A 14,851-nucleotide genomic window follows, 5' to 3' on the forward strand; every position below is an offset into this window, starting at 1 on the left:
CTACATATAAATTAGAACTACATGTTACTAAAGAATTGCTGTCAAATAAGTAATACACGACCAGAAAGAATTGCTGTGAAATAAATAATACACGACCAGATTAAAAGACGCGTGATGCGATTGAAGCTTGACATTGTCCGACGGATGTCTTACGTGGACCGGGAGTAGACATCTAGCAGGAGAAGGGGCTATGGGTACTGCGATGCGTAATTATGTGGCGTTACGTTGCGACACCGCATGCGGTGCGTTGAAATCATAGTGTCGTGACGACGCATCGGCAGTATCCGTGTGGCATAGCTCTAAGGAGACAAAGTAAACTGCCTCTGTGGCCGAACGGTTACCATGCCGGACTGCCACGCAGAGGTCCCAGGTTCGATTCCCGGGCCGGGCGAAATATTTGTATGACCTACATTTATTTCTCTTGTGAGTTTGGGTGTAATTTGTGGTTGTCTATGTGTGTGTCCATGGCACCCGCGACACAGGGTTTCCCTAGTGCGGGGCTATGTTGAGTGTGTGCGTTATTATATTATTATTATTATTAAAAAAAAAAAAAGAAATACAAAACATGCTCTGCTAAACTTCCATCTACGTTAAGGCTGCCTTTCCACCAGGAATGTACGAGGTAGCGAGGCGGTGCGAGGATGTGTAGTGGCGCTGTGAAACGGTGTGATGTTTTCCACCAAAGCTGTGCGAGAATGCGTTATGAACTCTTTTCAGCTATGCGCGTGCGGGGTACGGTGTGGTAGAGTGAGCGGTGGCGATATGTCAGTGTCAGTCAGTGTCATACTTTCAGTAGATCTAGTTTCCTACACCATTTTGCACATATTCCTCGCCCGCATCCCTCGCACACATTCCTCGCACATATCTCTCGCACACATTTCTCGCTATTTTGTAAGTACAAATACTTAGCTCCGCTAACTCTGTCCCACCGGAGCTGCGCTAAGCGAGGATAGGAAAATGAAGTAATCCTATTGGTAGATTTTTCCTCGCACACAGCTTCGCTACGTTGCACATCTCTAGTTGGCATAGCCGAGTAAAAACAAATGAATCCATATAAACAAAACATTTGAATTCCGTTACGATTTTGTTTCGTAAAAAACACTTAATTACGTAACCGAGCATGCAGCATGGGGAGACCGCAAAAATTGTTTACATCTCCCCGAGGACTGTTACTAAGTGACCTGCATTCAAACCCCTATTTTTTCCCTTCCAACTCTTGAGCCGGGGATCCCTAAAGTCGTGTTTTAATTACACTCCGTCGCTTTGAGCAGCGCTCAAGTGCTGAAACTTGTTTTGTGGCCATTCAGCCGTTTACACTACTCGTTTTCGTTTGCTGAAAGAATTTCCTCGCGAAATATTTTTGGACGTTTTATGTTGAATACTTTTTGTTTGGAATTTTGTTTCCTTTAGAGAAAAATTTGGAGTTTAAGAAAGGGTTGAAGTTGATTCTCTTCGTGGTGAAGTTTCGCAAATTCTTTCTTTGTCATTTTTCTCTACTTCGTTTTTTTTTCAGTTTAATCATTGTTTCTATGCTCATTCACTTTTAAAACACAGTTAGATTTTTTATATAACTAATTAAACTTTTTTAAATAAACTACAAAAAAGTATTTACAATAAGATTCCGGAGCATATAATTAGTTTCAAACTTACATTCTAATTTTCATTAAAAAGTCACACTACAAAATTGAAAATTACGTGTTAGATAAAGATGTATGGAAAGTGGACATAGCTCTAGGTTCTACACAAATTTGATTCTAAGTGTATTCCATAGCATTTAACTTTATTTGAAAAGAGCAACCCCTAGAGTTTCTTCCTCGTTCTTCTCAAGTAAGTCAGCACAGTGAATGAGCAGTAGCTTAAAAAATTACGTGTGGAAATTATTTTAATTTATTTTTTTAATAGTCTTCAGTCACTGGTCGCCAATTTATTTTCGTAAATTGTTCTTGTTTTGGAGGTCTTAAGCGCAGATACTCTGAGAGCGATGATTTAGTGTCGCAGTTGACTTTTTGTACCGTGTTAGTTCCATAGTTTTTTAAATACTTCAATATATCCTTTATCTTACAGGAATACAGATCAACATCCCAGCAAGTTGTGTTACGTGACGCCACTCGCGCTCTGGCCGGGAGGTACCGCTGCGAAGTCTCGGCAGACGCGCCGTCCTTCCACACGCAAGTTCGCTCCGCCATCATTCATGTCGTTGGTAAGCTTCTTTTATTTTACTCGGTAACAATGTTTGCTCGATGCTATTTTAATTAATGACACGCAAGAACTTTACCTGGGTGGATTTAAAGGTATTTTTAACTTTTTAGCGACATACTCGGTGTCTCTAACGATATTGGTATTGTAGCGTCCTAATAACGGTGTATCTAATGCGCAGCTGTGTTTTCATCAACCATTGATTTATCACTTGCCTTAGAATCATACGGTGTCCCTAACGATATTGGCAAAAAAATGTTTTTTTTTTTATATAAATTTTCATATTTTTAGTATATTTTTTAATGGTGATTAAAAAACATAGATACAGCGTGTACACTCAAAGACGCTAAAGTACCCAAATCCTTAGGGATACCGTGTGTCTCTAGGTCGTGTGATAGATTAAAAAAAAAAACAATTGTAAAAACTTATAAAAAGCTGTGTTTTCATCAACCATTCGCAAAAATTAAATGAATGAAAAAAGCTATAAAAAAATGCTAACATATTTATATATTTTTTTAATTTTGTCCAAAATCCTTAGTGTCCACTGACGAAGAATTTTGTTATGTTAAGAAAAGTATTTATTTTTTAGTTCGTACAAAACTTTCGTACATGAAAATTTCTAAAAATTGGACGAATGCGGCCTGAAAAAAATTACTGGTAATGAACCTATTTATATTCAGGTCTGAGTAAGCCGAAATCTGCCTTCTACCCTTTGGCTAGAATTCAGAGTGGCCTGTGAAAAATAACAGCCCTTTTGGGGCACATAGATAAATCAGGGGTTGTGCTTAAAAAAGCGCAAAACGTTTAAGTTGCTAATCAGAGAAATTCTATGGCAAACAAAAAAGGTAAGGGTACATTTCTCAGTCGCTACACTTCGTTTTTATCCACGTATTTTTGTCCCTGGGAACGCCAAAAGATCGTCGTTCCGGGCTGTAGCTTTTGGCTTGTGACTTCCAAAGGCCCTAATAGATGCAAGTCGTGTCCGGGTTAGTTGCTTTTGGTAGATAATGTCGGGTCTTAGCAGTTGTCTTACTCTTGCAAGCCGTTGCCTGCGCTGGGTGCTTGTTTCCGGAAAGTAGCGGGATCTGAAGCATGGTTCTCTGATCGGCTGCAGGAGGCCCAAGTGAGCTATCCCAAAATGCTTTATCGTACTTATTGGCAACAAAATTAAAGAGCTCGGTGCTCGGTGACCATCTCCGGGCAGATTCCTTGCGAGCTCCAATCTAATCACACGTCGGTGAAGTGTTATTGCCTTAACTATTTAGTAGTAACACTGAAACGTCTTACCGCTCTATTTCTGTTCGTTCTGTTTAACAGATTTTACTCTCGAGTTTTTAGGTTTAACTTTTATAAGATTTTTATAGTACCGAGTGACAGCGACTTGCTGTGCCACTCAGAGGCTTTAAATCACAAAGATCTGATTGGTACCGCCAACTGCACTCGTCATCTTGAGACATAAGTTGACAAGTCCATTGTGCCTGTAATTTCACCAGCACCCTCATCCTTAAAAACCGGAACATAGTAATGCTCACATCACCGCTTGGCTTCAAAAATAAGTAATGTCGAGGTACTTTCCGGAACAAATTCTTTCACAAGGAGCTCTACTGATACTAAATTATTTTAGTTACACATCTCTACAATGGGTACCAAGAGCTTTGTTATTCTTTTGTTTATTGTACCAACTAGAACTGAAATACTATGACATGTTTTGTGTTCTGGTTTGTGTACAAAGGAAGTCCATATTCCGGATAAACCGGATATCCAATCTGTAAAACTACGAATACATCATCAATATAACAAAGTCCGTAAGCTATAGAGAGAGCGATTTGCATGCGGGAATGAGGATCGATCGGTAGACTTGCTGCCTCATCACGGAAGGCCCTGCGATTACGTAGGACGTAAACACGGAGGGAAATAAATGTTTTTCATTGCTGCTGGTATATTGTGATCATAATCCAATTTTAAATAATTATAGCCACAGATATTTCATCTCACGTGATTGGTAACATTGAATTTCCTGCCACGTGATTATAAAGCCTTGTGATTGGTCAGTTTGATTATGCTACTGCGTGCGTGCTTGCGTGCGGAAATTTTTGTTCTAAGTTTTTTGGAAGTCCACAATTCTTTCTTCTCTCACACTATTGATGGAACAGCTGAACTAAGTTTATATAGACGTTGACTGGAATCTCACTCTTGATACCAATTCGGAGAAGCGTTTTTCTGCCGGCTGATCTGCGGCTTGATTTTGATTGCCTCTCCCGATCGGAAACTGCGTCTTTCTTCGTAAATCTGGACGCAGTTCTCTAATAATAGGGGTTAAAGTATGAAATTGCCGATTTGTACTGAAAATCTAAATTGTTTATTTTTTAAATTTTTAACAAATTTATTTAATCAAAATAGTTGCCATTATTATCTATACATTGCTGCCATCTAATGGGAAGGTTATTAATGCCTTTGCGATAGAACTCCGACGATCTAGACTGCACAAACTGTGTGAAAGCATTTTGTACTGCCTCCTGGGAAGAAAACTTCTTGTCACGTAGATAATTGTCCAAATCACGAAAAAAATGGTAGTCCGTTGGAGCAAGGTCTGGTGAATACGGAGGATGACGAATGGTTTCTAACTGCAGTTCCTGAAGGGTCAAAATGGTTTCTCGTGCTGTGTGAGGTCTCGCGTTGTCGTGGAGCAATAATGGTGAAGATCGATTCATGAGTCGGGGCTGTTTTACTGCTAGTTTTGTCAACATGGTTCGGAGTTCGGCACAATAGACATCTGCCGTTATTGCTTGACCAGATCGGAGAAAAGTATAGTGAATAACACCATGCTGAGACCACCAAACAGTTACCATTACCTTTTTATTGGTAAGTTTTGCTTTAGGACACTGTTGGGGCATTTGACCTGGCGTCAGCTATTGCATTTTTCTTTTCCGGTTATCATAAAGAATCCACTTTTCATCACATGTTACAATTCGATCCAATATTCCTTCATTTCTGTACCGGTTCAACAAGGCAACACAAGTTTCAACACGCGTTTCTTTCTGCAGATCAGTCAAATCATGAGGCACCCATTTTTCGTATTTTTTTATTTTATTGATTTGACGCAAGTGAGTCAATATTGTGGGTAAGGTAACGTTAAACCATGCCGCTAATTCCTGGGTAGTTTGACTAGGATCGGCTTCCACTATCTCTCTTAATTCATCGTTATTCACCTGTGCGGGCGGTCTTCCTCGTGGCTCGTTCTTTAAGTCGAAATTTCCATCACGAAAGCGTTTAAACCAAAATCGCACGGTGCGTTCATTAGTAGACCCCTCTCCAAACGCAGCATTGATATTGCGGGCTGTTTCTGCCGCGTTAGTTCCGCGTCGGAACTCGTATTCAAAAATCACTCGAATTTTCGCAGTATCCATCTTTCTTGTCTAAATTGAATAACAAAAACAATTGAAAGTCGATATTCAAATGTTTCACAGCAAAAAAAAAAATCACAGAAACCATTTGAAAAAAGTTTCATTCGAAAACCTCAAACCATGAAGATTCTATGAAAATTCAAAGAACCTATTGCAATAAAACGGCAATTTCATACTAACCCCTATACATTAACTTAAGCATTGTAGGAGGAGATTAGCTAGGTATTTTCTAGGCAAGTTTTTTATTTATAGAGAATCTATATTTTTAACCGACTACAAAAAAAGGAGAAGGTTCTCAATTCTACTGTAGTTTTTTTGTGTGTATGTTACAGGATTACTTCGGCATTTGTGAACCGATTTTGATGATTCTTTTTTTTTTGAAGGATAACTCAGAATTGGTATCACTTAAATTTCAAAATGCTCCATCAGTAAAAGTGACAAACCAGAAGGTGAATCCGGTTTCATGCACTTTCAGGTAGCCGATTTAAACAAAACTTGGCAAATATACATCTTCTTCCCATTCCACAAAATTTTCACGTCGGTTTTTTTTTTATAAAAAAAGTAATAACCTGATAACTAGTTTTAAGGCTAAATAAAGTTAGAATGAATAGTCATTGTTTAGTATAGCGAATACCATCGCCGGTTATAAATTACAGCCTAGCGTCGGTCTGTTTGTCATTAAAAAAATATACAAGGACGGTTTTGTATGTTTGTGCGTTTGAACGTTTAACCACCAACAATGTGAGTCAAGTTTACATTTAATGACTTTACACGCAGTCAAGAGACATTCATAAATGTAAACATATCACCAGACAAACAGACCACGAAGTTTAAATTACATGACATGCAAAAATTAAACATAAAAGACCGGCACGTCGAAGAAGATTCACAATCTTAGGATTACGTATGAACTTCCTAACAGGAGTAGTAGAGCTCCTTGTGAAAGAGATAGTCCAGGGAAGTATTGCCACCTTACTATTTCTGGCACCAAGCAGTAATGTCAGCAGTAATGCGTTCCGGTTTTGAAGGGTAAGGGTGCTGGTGAAATTACAGGCACGTGGTCAACTTACGTCTCAGGGTGACGGGCGCAGTGACAGTGCACATCAGATCTTTGCGATTTAAAGCTCTGAGTGGCACTGCAACAGTTAGGGCCAAGCGTGTTGCTTATTATCAGGCGTACGACTTTTTCGTCACGTCATTTGATATTATAAAAGAAAACTCGCATTAAGCCAGCTTGGCGAACTATACCTTAAATCCTCGTTTGAGAAACTCGTGCTCAGCGGTGGGACGTATAAATGGGTTGATGATGATGAATTGCAGGCGAATTTTTCTGCAAAAATTTGATACTTTTTTAGCGTGAAGGTCTAAGTTCCTACATTCCATCACAGAGATGTAACGAGCACAAATTTATATCTTTTCGTCCGCTATTTTTTCGGTCAGCCTTTTTCGTATGGCGGAATTTTTTATGGCCAAACTTATTGCGGATCGGGAATTGAAACATCCCATTCCTTTGAATATCGCTAATTTAGTACCCTCCCTTGCGGACAGGATGTTTTTATACGGCCAAACTTTCCGATCGAAGTTCGCTGATAAAATTTTAGTGCGAGTGAATCTTATTTTGAGATCGTAATTATATCGTAGTGTGAAACTATGAAGGACTCAATCGTGTGAGGCAAAATGTCAATTTTGTTTGATAATAATTGTCATTAGGCAAGGCCTCTCGCGTCCAGGCGGACAAGCGGAGAACACATGACACAGATTCGACGTCGACTTGCGCGTGGGCGACGTGTTGTTAAACCGCTGGGCAATTTGCAAATTTTGGTATAAATATGTATTTAATAATGGACTTCAGTTGAAAACCAAATATTTATCAGTTTTTCTGTAGTACATAAGAAAAATCTCCCCATAAAAATTATGTACAAAGTTAGATATTTAAAATTCGTTTACTTGTACTTTTATTTTAGAGTGTTTTCAGGATTTTATATGATGTACTACAATAGGATGTACTTTATTGACATTATTCTGTAACATAGCACATTCTTTAGACAATGTGTATCGTATTGTGACGATGTGACCTCCTTTCATCCGACCTTTTTATCGTCTTTTCCCCAGTTCATGGCCATTCGTTTTTAAATTTTGAATCCTTCTTTAACTCCTTTGCCTCGACATTCTGATTTCGTTTCGTTCCATCGTCACTCCCGCTCGAACGCGGTAGCGTACAGTGCTGTATAAATTTCAATTGCGTATAACTTTTATTCCTTAACCAGATTTGTAATCGCTACTACTAATCATGTGCCAATTTTAACACCAATCTGTAATTCAGTATAACTCGGTTCTTTTGGGGTAAGTGTCTACCTTATATTCATCCATAATGCATATCCGTATGTAATTAAGTTAGTGAGTGTTTTGTGGTATTGCACCTGTTTGTATTTACCTTTTTTGTTACAGCCTTTTTTTTGTCTTTGCTATCAACTTGAAATTAATTTCCGTGGAGAATATATTCTTGTAAGACCGTTATTTAATAGTAAATTCTTGAACCATTTTACCTAGCAAAACAGTTTTTCCCGCTTCTTCTCCAGTGACTCGCTTTAAGATTGTGAGTCTTCTTTCTTGTAATATTGATTGTAATCAATATTATGATCATCGAGAATATAATCAGAAATAGAGGTGAAATAAGGGCCATATATCCCTGGTAACACATTAGCGATACAGCTCTTATAAATATCAACTCTCGTTTGCACTGAAATACAGACAGGCCAACTACTGACCAATGTGTACGTCTCCGTATATTCCAAAAAGTATTCTGTATTTATTGTAATAAAGATAATATCACTAACAATGCCGTGCTGTTCTATTCGGTGGTGTGGGAAAAACAGCAAAACATCTAATTACAAAACAAACGGAATCACATTTCATCGGTAATTAAATATTAAATATGTAATTTTGCAATTTTCGTCCATTATAGCAAAGGTCAAGTTAACTGGTCGATTTGAAGTGAAACAGTTGACGACACCCATTGACGACACCCGTCAATTGTTTCGAACTCAGGTTAGCCAATCGGAGCGCAGTTGTCACAGTAATGATATGGTAGAATAGTTTTCAAACAAATTAAATGACATTTCCGCCTCTATTTCTGGTTATGTACTCGATGATAATGACGTTTTATAATGATACTTGATTTAACTTTGTGAAATTATTCTTCTTACCATCATGATTAACCCATTTATACATCCCACTGGGCACGAGTCCACTCTCAGGCGAGGGTTCAGGCCAATAACGAAGGGGCACTGCCACTGCGCCCGTCACCCTATGACATATAACTTCATCAGCACCCGTACCCTTCAAAACTGGAACACAGTAATGCTTACATTACTGCTTGAGGGTAGAAATAGGTAAGGTGGCAGTATTTCCCTGGACGAACTCTTTCACAAGGAACTCCACTGCAACTAAACTTATTAGACTCAACAAATGTTCTCATTAGCGTGATAATATATATGTAATAATAGCTAGCCACAGCCCTCCTATCTTGAGTTTCCTCACGATGTTCTCCTTTATCGAAAAGCTCATGTAAATATTTCAAATTAAATTCCGAGAAACTCAATGGAGCGAGCCAGGATTCGATTCCACGTTCTCTGCTTGAGAGGCGATAGGTCAAATCATTAGGCTACTACAGCTTTTTTGTTAATTATTCTAATAGGTTGTTATAATCCTAACTAATATGACAAATGCAAAAGTAACGCGTGAAACACACAGAGAGCGGGTCGGATGCGCCCGTTCCGCGCCCACGCTCGGTCTGATGTCGTCCATAAATACACGGAATTAAACCCGACCCGCGCACGACCCGCAAACGCTCTCTGTGTATGTCACACTTAACTCTGTCTGTTACGTTTCCAAGCCTAGACCGCTGAATCAAATTTAATAAATTTTGTTATAGAAATAGAGGGGATTAATGAGAAGAACATAGGCTACTTTTTATTACAAAAATAAGTCTCAAAGGGGTTGAAAAAGGAGATGAAAGTTTTTACGGAGAACCACCTACTTGAAATACTTTTTCTACCTCACCGTCTAGTTATTAATACAAAGATCGAACACCAAGAGTATATCCTCCAATCTGACATAACTTGAACCTGTATCTGTATGCCAATCTAAGCAACCACCAATCTAACCAAAATCTAAGCCAATGTAAGCAACCGCTCTACCAACTGAGCTGATCAAGTAAGCACCTTACGAACACCTTTACGCGTTTGCTATTGATCTTTATTTTCGATTTTAACGGCTTTTATGCTACGCCACCTGTGAGAAATCTGTGAAAGTTTTTTTTGGTACTTTGCCATCTCAGTCAGCCGTGACCATTGGACCTGTAAAAAGGGCGCGAAACGTTAGTTTACTCGAAATAACAAATATACGCGATTTGGATTTCGTAGAAATTACAAGCACATGGGAATTGTCAACTTGTATCTCAGGGTGACGGGCGCAGTGGCAGTGCGCCTCAGATCTTTGTGATTTAAAGCTCTGAGTGGCACTTCAACTGTTATGGACAGACGTATCGCTTACCACCAGGCGTACGACGACACACGACTAGTTCGTCCCATCATCGTCACTTCGTATCGTAAAAACAATCTGAAAAAATTGTTCAGTTTGCTCATTGTAAGAACTTACTAGTTTCTAGATTCAGAATATTTAATAAAATTTTATTTATATCAAATGGCTTTCATTCTTAATCAAAGGATATAACCCACGGAATTTCTACATTAGCTACTCAATCGTAAAACAAGACATAGTATGTTCAAATGAACAGGAAACCTCATTCGGATTGTAAAATATTTTATTGACAAACTTGCTACAGGTAATTTCTTTTCTTTCAAAACTTTTATTCAACATTTTACAGCTCCAATAAATTTTGTGGCACCTATAAGAAAACACATTAAACAAAGTTAGGTATCTATTTTATACAGAGATTTGAAGTAAAGCTGATGTAACATCAAGAGTAAACGATTCTAATAAAAGCTACGTTATAACTCCAACAGTACTTAGAATTTATGCAATACAGCTAATTTGAAATTTAATTATTAAACTTTAGGGGTATGACTTCTTACACTTCAATACACAAGCAACTTTCACTTGGTTACCTTAGATTATTGAAAACATAATTAAATAGTCGACTCAAGTTGAATGAAAGCTGCTAAAATGAGTTCCTATAAATACAATGGTCGCAAATGAATTTTTTGTTTGCCGGTAATTAATTTTTTATACATAGTCATCTACAATATCAAATTCCCAAATAAACGAATTATAATAGCTTAGTATTGAAAATGTGTTAATAACGGTTTATTGAAAAAAGAAAGAATAATTTGATAGAAAAAAACTTTTTGGGATCTAAATTGCGTATATTTCTTTATTTAAATAAACCAACGTTTTGTGGAATAAGACCAAGTTTAGTTTGGTTTTTAGCAGCAGTAGAGAAAAAGTAAAGATCGAACACTCAGAAAAAAGCCCACATCTCTAGCCAGGGGTGGTAGCTGTAAAGGTATCTAACTGGGTGACGAAATACTTAAGATTTCTCATAGATGGCGCTACGGTCAAAAAGTCGTTGAAAAACCAAATACAAAGACACAACAATAGACACATAGAAAAATTCGTGAGGTCCGCTGGCTCGTTCCGTGGCTTAGTTGGTATAGCGTCTGCCACGGATTGCTAGAAGACGTCGGTTCGAAGGATTTTTTTTGAGTGTTCGATCTTTGTATTAATAATCATAACAAAGTACTGGAGTAATTTCACATAAAAAATAATTGAATATCAATTCATTAAAAATTTAAGCAGTAGAGCTCTTTGTGGAAAAGCGCGTCCAAGGAACTACTGCCAACTTACCTATTCCTGCCGCCATTGCGTGAGCGTTATTGCGTTTCGATAAAGGTGCTGGTGCAATTGCAGGCACATGGGACTTTACAACTTATGTCTCAGGTTGTCTCGCCCAGTTACAGTACCCCTCAGATCTTTGAGATTGAAAAATCCGAGTGGCACTGCAACTGTTAAGGACAGGCGTATCGCTTACACCAGACCCACAACTTGTTGGTCCCGTCACTTGGTGTCATAAAAAAATAATCAGTGAAGAACCCGAAGCATTGGTTTGTTTGAAAAAATATACGCGAGAAAGATTTGAAAAAATAGTGTACATTTCCTCTGTGTCGACCTAAGTTCTCGATATAGGTTGTAAAAGAGGTTTGAAACAAAGCCTCTAAGACGAAAACATCAAGGGACCTAGCACGAAATAGAAGTAAATTCCCAAAAGGTAGAAATTACATCCTATGGCCCAACAAGACTTAAGGTATTTTCATTTAAGACACCTGCGGCTTTCCACATGTTATTATTCGCCGTGTAAGAACGTTGTATAAGGTCACGCACAAACTGGAATACTTTCTCATAAACCGGCATGACCTGACCGGGAACAATGCAGGCGTGAAACTAAAGGGACAACTATACGGGTGCGCCTCACTAGTGTGAAAATCAAATAAATTATATGACACTCCTATCGAGTTCTTTCGATTATTACACATGCATTAATATAAAAAATTGTTAACGCCGATAAATAACAGTCCATTATTTGTATAAATCAAAAGGTTCTTTAGGAATTTCTTACAATAATTGAGAAGATAAAAATATGACATATTTTCAAGCCATAGCAGCCAGCAGCCACATCAGCAAAACAGAGGGTGTGGAGAGGGGAGGGAGACCTTTGCTCTGCAGTGAGACAGTATAGGCTCATAATAATAATATTTACTATCTATACACGTGCAGGTTATGGAGATATTATACGCAGCAGGCCTAAAAGGCCCTCCGGATTCAATACAATGTGGTGCTGCTTCTGTAGCGCGTCAGGGATCGTGACCACGACTGACTCTGGTTAATTTTGACCAGAGATCCGAAAAAATAAGTTTCATTAAGATCAGTTTCTTAGATATAACGCTTATTTATTGATATCATTTTCATACCGACTAAGTACATTTTTTATAATTAAATTCTCCTTTGTAAATATTATTCAAAGAACAATGGCGAAGTCCCATATAAATTTTTGTTTACAATTTGTATTCGTCAGTTTATGAGAAATATGTGAAAAAACAAAGCTTAAATTCCTGAACAAATTTGCTTTCAGGTTTACTGAGAGGTCTTAAAGATATTATTACTGTTTGAAGTTTCGGGGGTTATATTTTACATAATTGAATAAAATAATAAAATAAACTCCAGAAGCCATTAACAGAGTTAATAGAAAAGTATGGTGCCGTGACGAAAGTTAGAGGAAAATATTTTTTATAAGGTATGGTCAGAAGGCATGAAGTTAAGCCATAACAAAAAAAAAACTGAGTTATCATGCCCTGCTAACTACCTTAGTAACAAATAATTTTTTTTTGTAAAACATACCATGTATCATTGATATTGGGAACTTTTTGTCAGTTTTACCCATCTTGCCTTATATCAATTCTCGTTTGCCCTGACATCACAAATTAGAAAGCTGAAATAGTACAGCGCCAACAACTGACCTGTGTGTACGTTTCCATATATTCCAAAAATATTCTGTATTTATTCTCTAACAATGGGGAGCTGTTCTATTCGGTGGTGTGGGAAAAACAGCAAAAGGTCTAATTAAACATGTCATTGTTAATTAGACCTTTTTTTTTTAGAAATTTTTCTAATTAGTTAATTAGAAAAATTTCGGATAAGCAAGCTGAAGTGGCAGTGGGCTGGACATATCTGCCGAAGAACCGACAACCGCTGGGGTAAACGAGTTCTTGAGTGGAGACCACGACTTGGCAAACGTAGTGTGGGACGCCCTCCAGCCAGATGGAGTGACGATCTGCGGAAGATTGCTGGCAGGAAATGGATGCGTCAAGCCGAGAACAGGGCGAAATGGCGTGCATTAGGGGAGGCCTATGTCCAGCAGTGGACTGCAATAGGCTGATGATGATGATGATGATGATGATTGTTAATTAATTATTAAACATGTAATTTTTCAATTTTCGTCCATGATAGTACAGCTCAAATTAAACTGGACGATTTGAAGTGAAAGAATTGACGACACGCGTCAATTGTTTCGAATTCGGGTTGGCAATCGGACCATAGTTGTCACGGTAATGATTTGGCAGAATATTTTTGGAACAAATTAAGTGACATTTCGTCTCTATTTCTGGTTATATACTCGATTGTGGTTGTGGTTTTACCAATTTCTCGCGTGGAATACTTGGTAAAGGAATTATCTACTTTATTTTTTGTAATAAAGTAGTGAATCTCTTATTGCAAATAGGTCAAATCAGTTCATTTGAGAGTACGTGAACTAAGTGGACCGATCTATACCTAAATCTCTTCAAATCTCTTTTTTAACCGACTTCAAAAAAGGAGGAAGTTCTCAATTCGTCTGTATGTTCTTTTTTTTCTTTTTGTATGTATGTTACGCGATAACTCCAGTATTTGTGAACCGATTTTCATGATTATTTTTTGTTGGAAAGGGGGTACTTCCATAGTGGTCCCATTTCATTTTGAAGAAAAGCATCCACCTCGAAAGGTGGCTGTCCACGCATGAAGATTCATTTTTATAAATAGCGCCTAACTTTAATTTAGGAGCAATAACTTTAATGGTTGATTTTGCTATTATCCAATTCAAGGCGTTTTTCTCTCAATATACTTTGAGTAGTGAGAACCGATTTTTATTATCTCCAGTGTCAAGTCCTGCATAGTGGCGAACTAGTAGATATTTCAATAAAACTTAGCAAATAGACGTAATTCCACTTACTTTTGAGGTCGGTTTTTTTAGTACTCTGTACTGAGATTATGGTTGTTACGTGTCGCCAAGAAACTAAGAATCTGACAGCTGTAAATATCAGTCCGATTCCATATTACTTAGTTATATGACTTCTTTAAATATGATTTTATTTCCAGACTTTAGACAGTCCTTTAGTATAATTTGAAAAATATAGTGAATTTATTTTATTCAAACTTGTAATTATGATGTCGGAAGATGCTAAAGAAATCTCGCCATTGTTTGTTGTTTAAAAAACATTTTATATAAAGCTACTTTTGCACAACGATAATTTAATATATTGTCAATTGAGATGATTTTTGCGAGGTATTTACCTGTACCTATAACGTGCGTGCATCCTTTAGTAAGTTACGTTGGTATATGAAAAATCACTAATTTGTTTGCGTTAAAACAAGCAAACCCGAGTTTGTGCGTTTCTGAACACGTTTTTGGTCAAATTAAT

The 14,851-nt window shown here is 37.7% G+C and overlaps 1 protein-coding gene across 1 annotated transcript in view; it reads left to right on the forward strand.

The window, feature by feature from the left end:
* The window catches only part of LOC113236936, a 398,691-nt gene that overhangs the window by 57,275 nt on the left and 326,565 nt on the right, over positions 1-14,851 (forward strand). Inside the window, exon 3 of the mRNA XM_026473163.1 lies at positions 2,065-2,200. Coding sequence (XP_026328948.1) covers positions 2,065-2,200 — 136 coding nt within the window. The remainder of the gene's footprint in view (positions 1-2,064; positions 2,201-14,851) is intronic.

This window comes from Hyposmocoma kahamanoa, unplaced genomic scaffold (genome assembly GCF_003589595.1).
Source record: "Hyposmocoma kahamanoa isolate Upper Pololo Valley unplaced genomic scaffold, ASM358959v1 92, whole genome shotgun sequence".
Taxonomy (NCBI): domain Eukaryota; kingdom Metazoa; phylum Arthropoda; class Insecta; order Lepidoptera; family Cosmopterigidae; genus Hyposmocoma; species Hyposmocoma kahamanoa.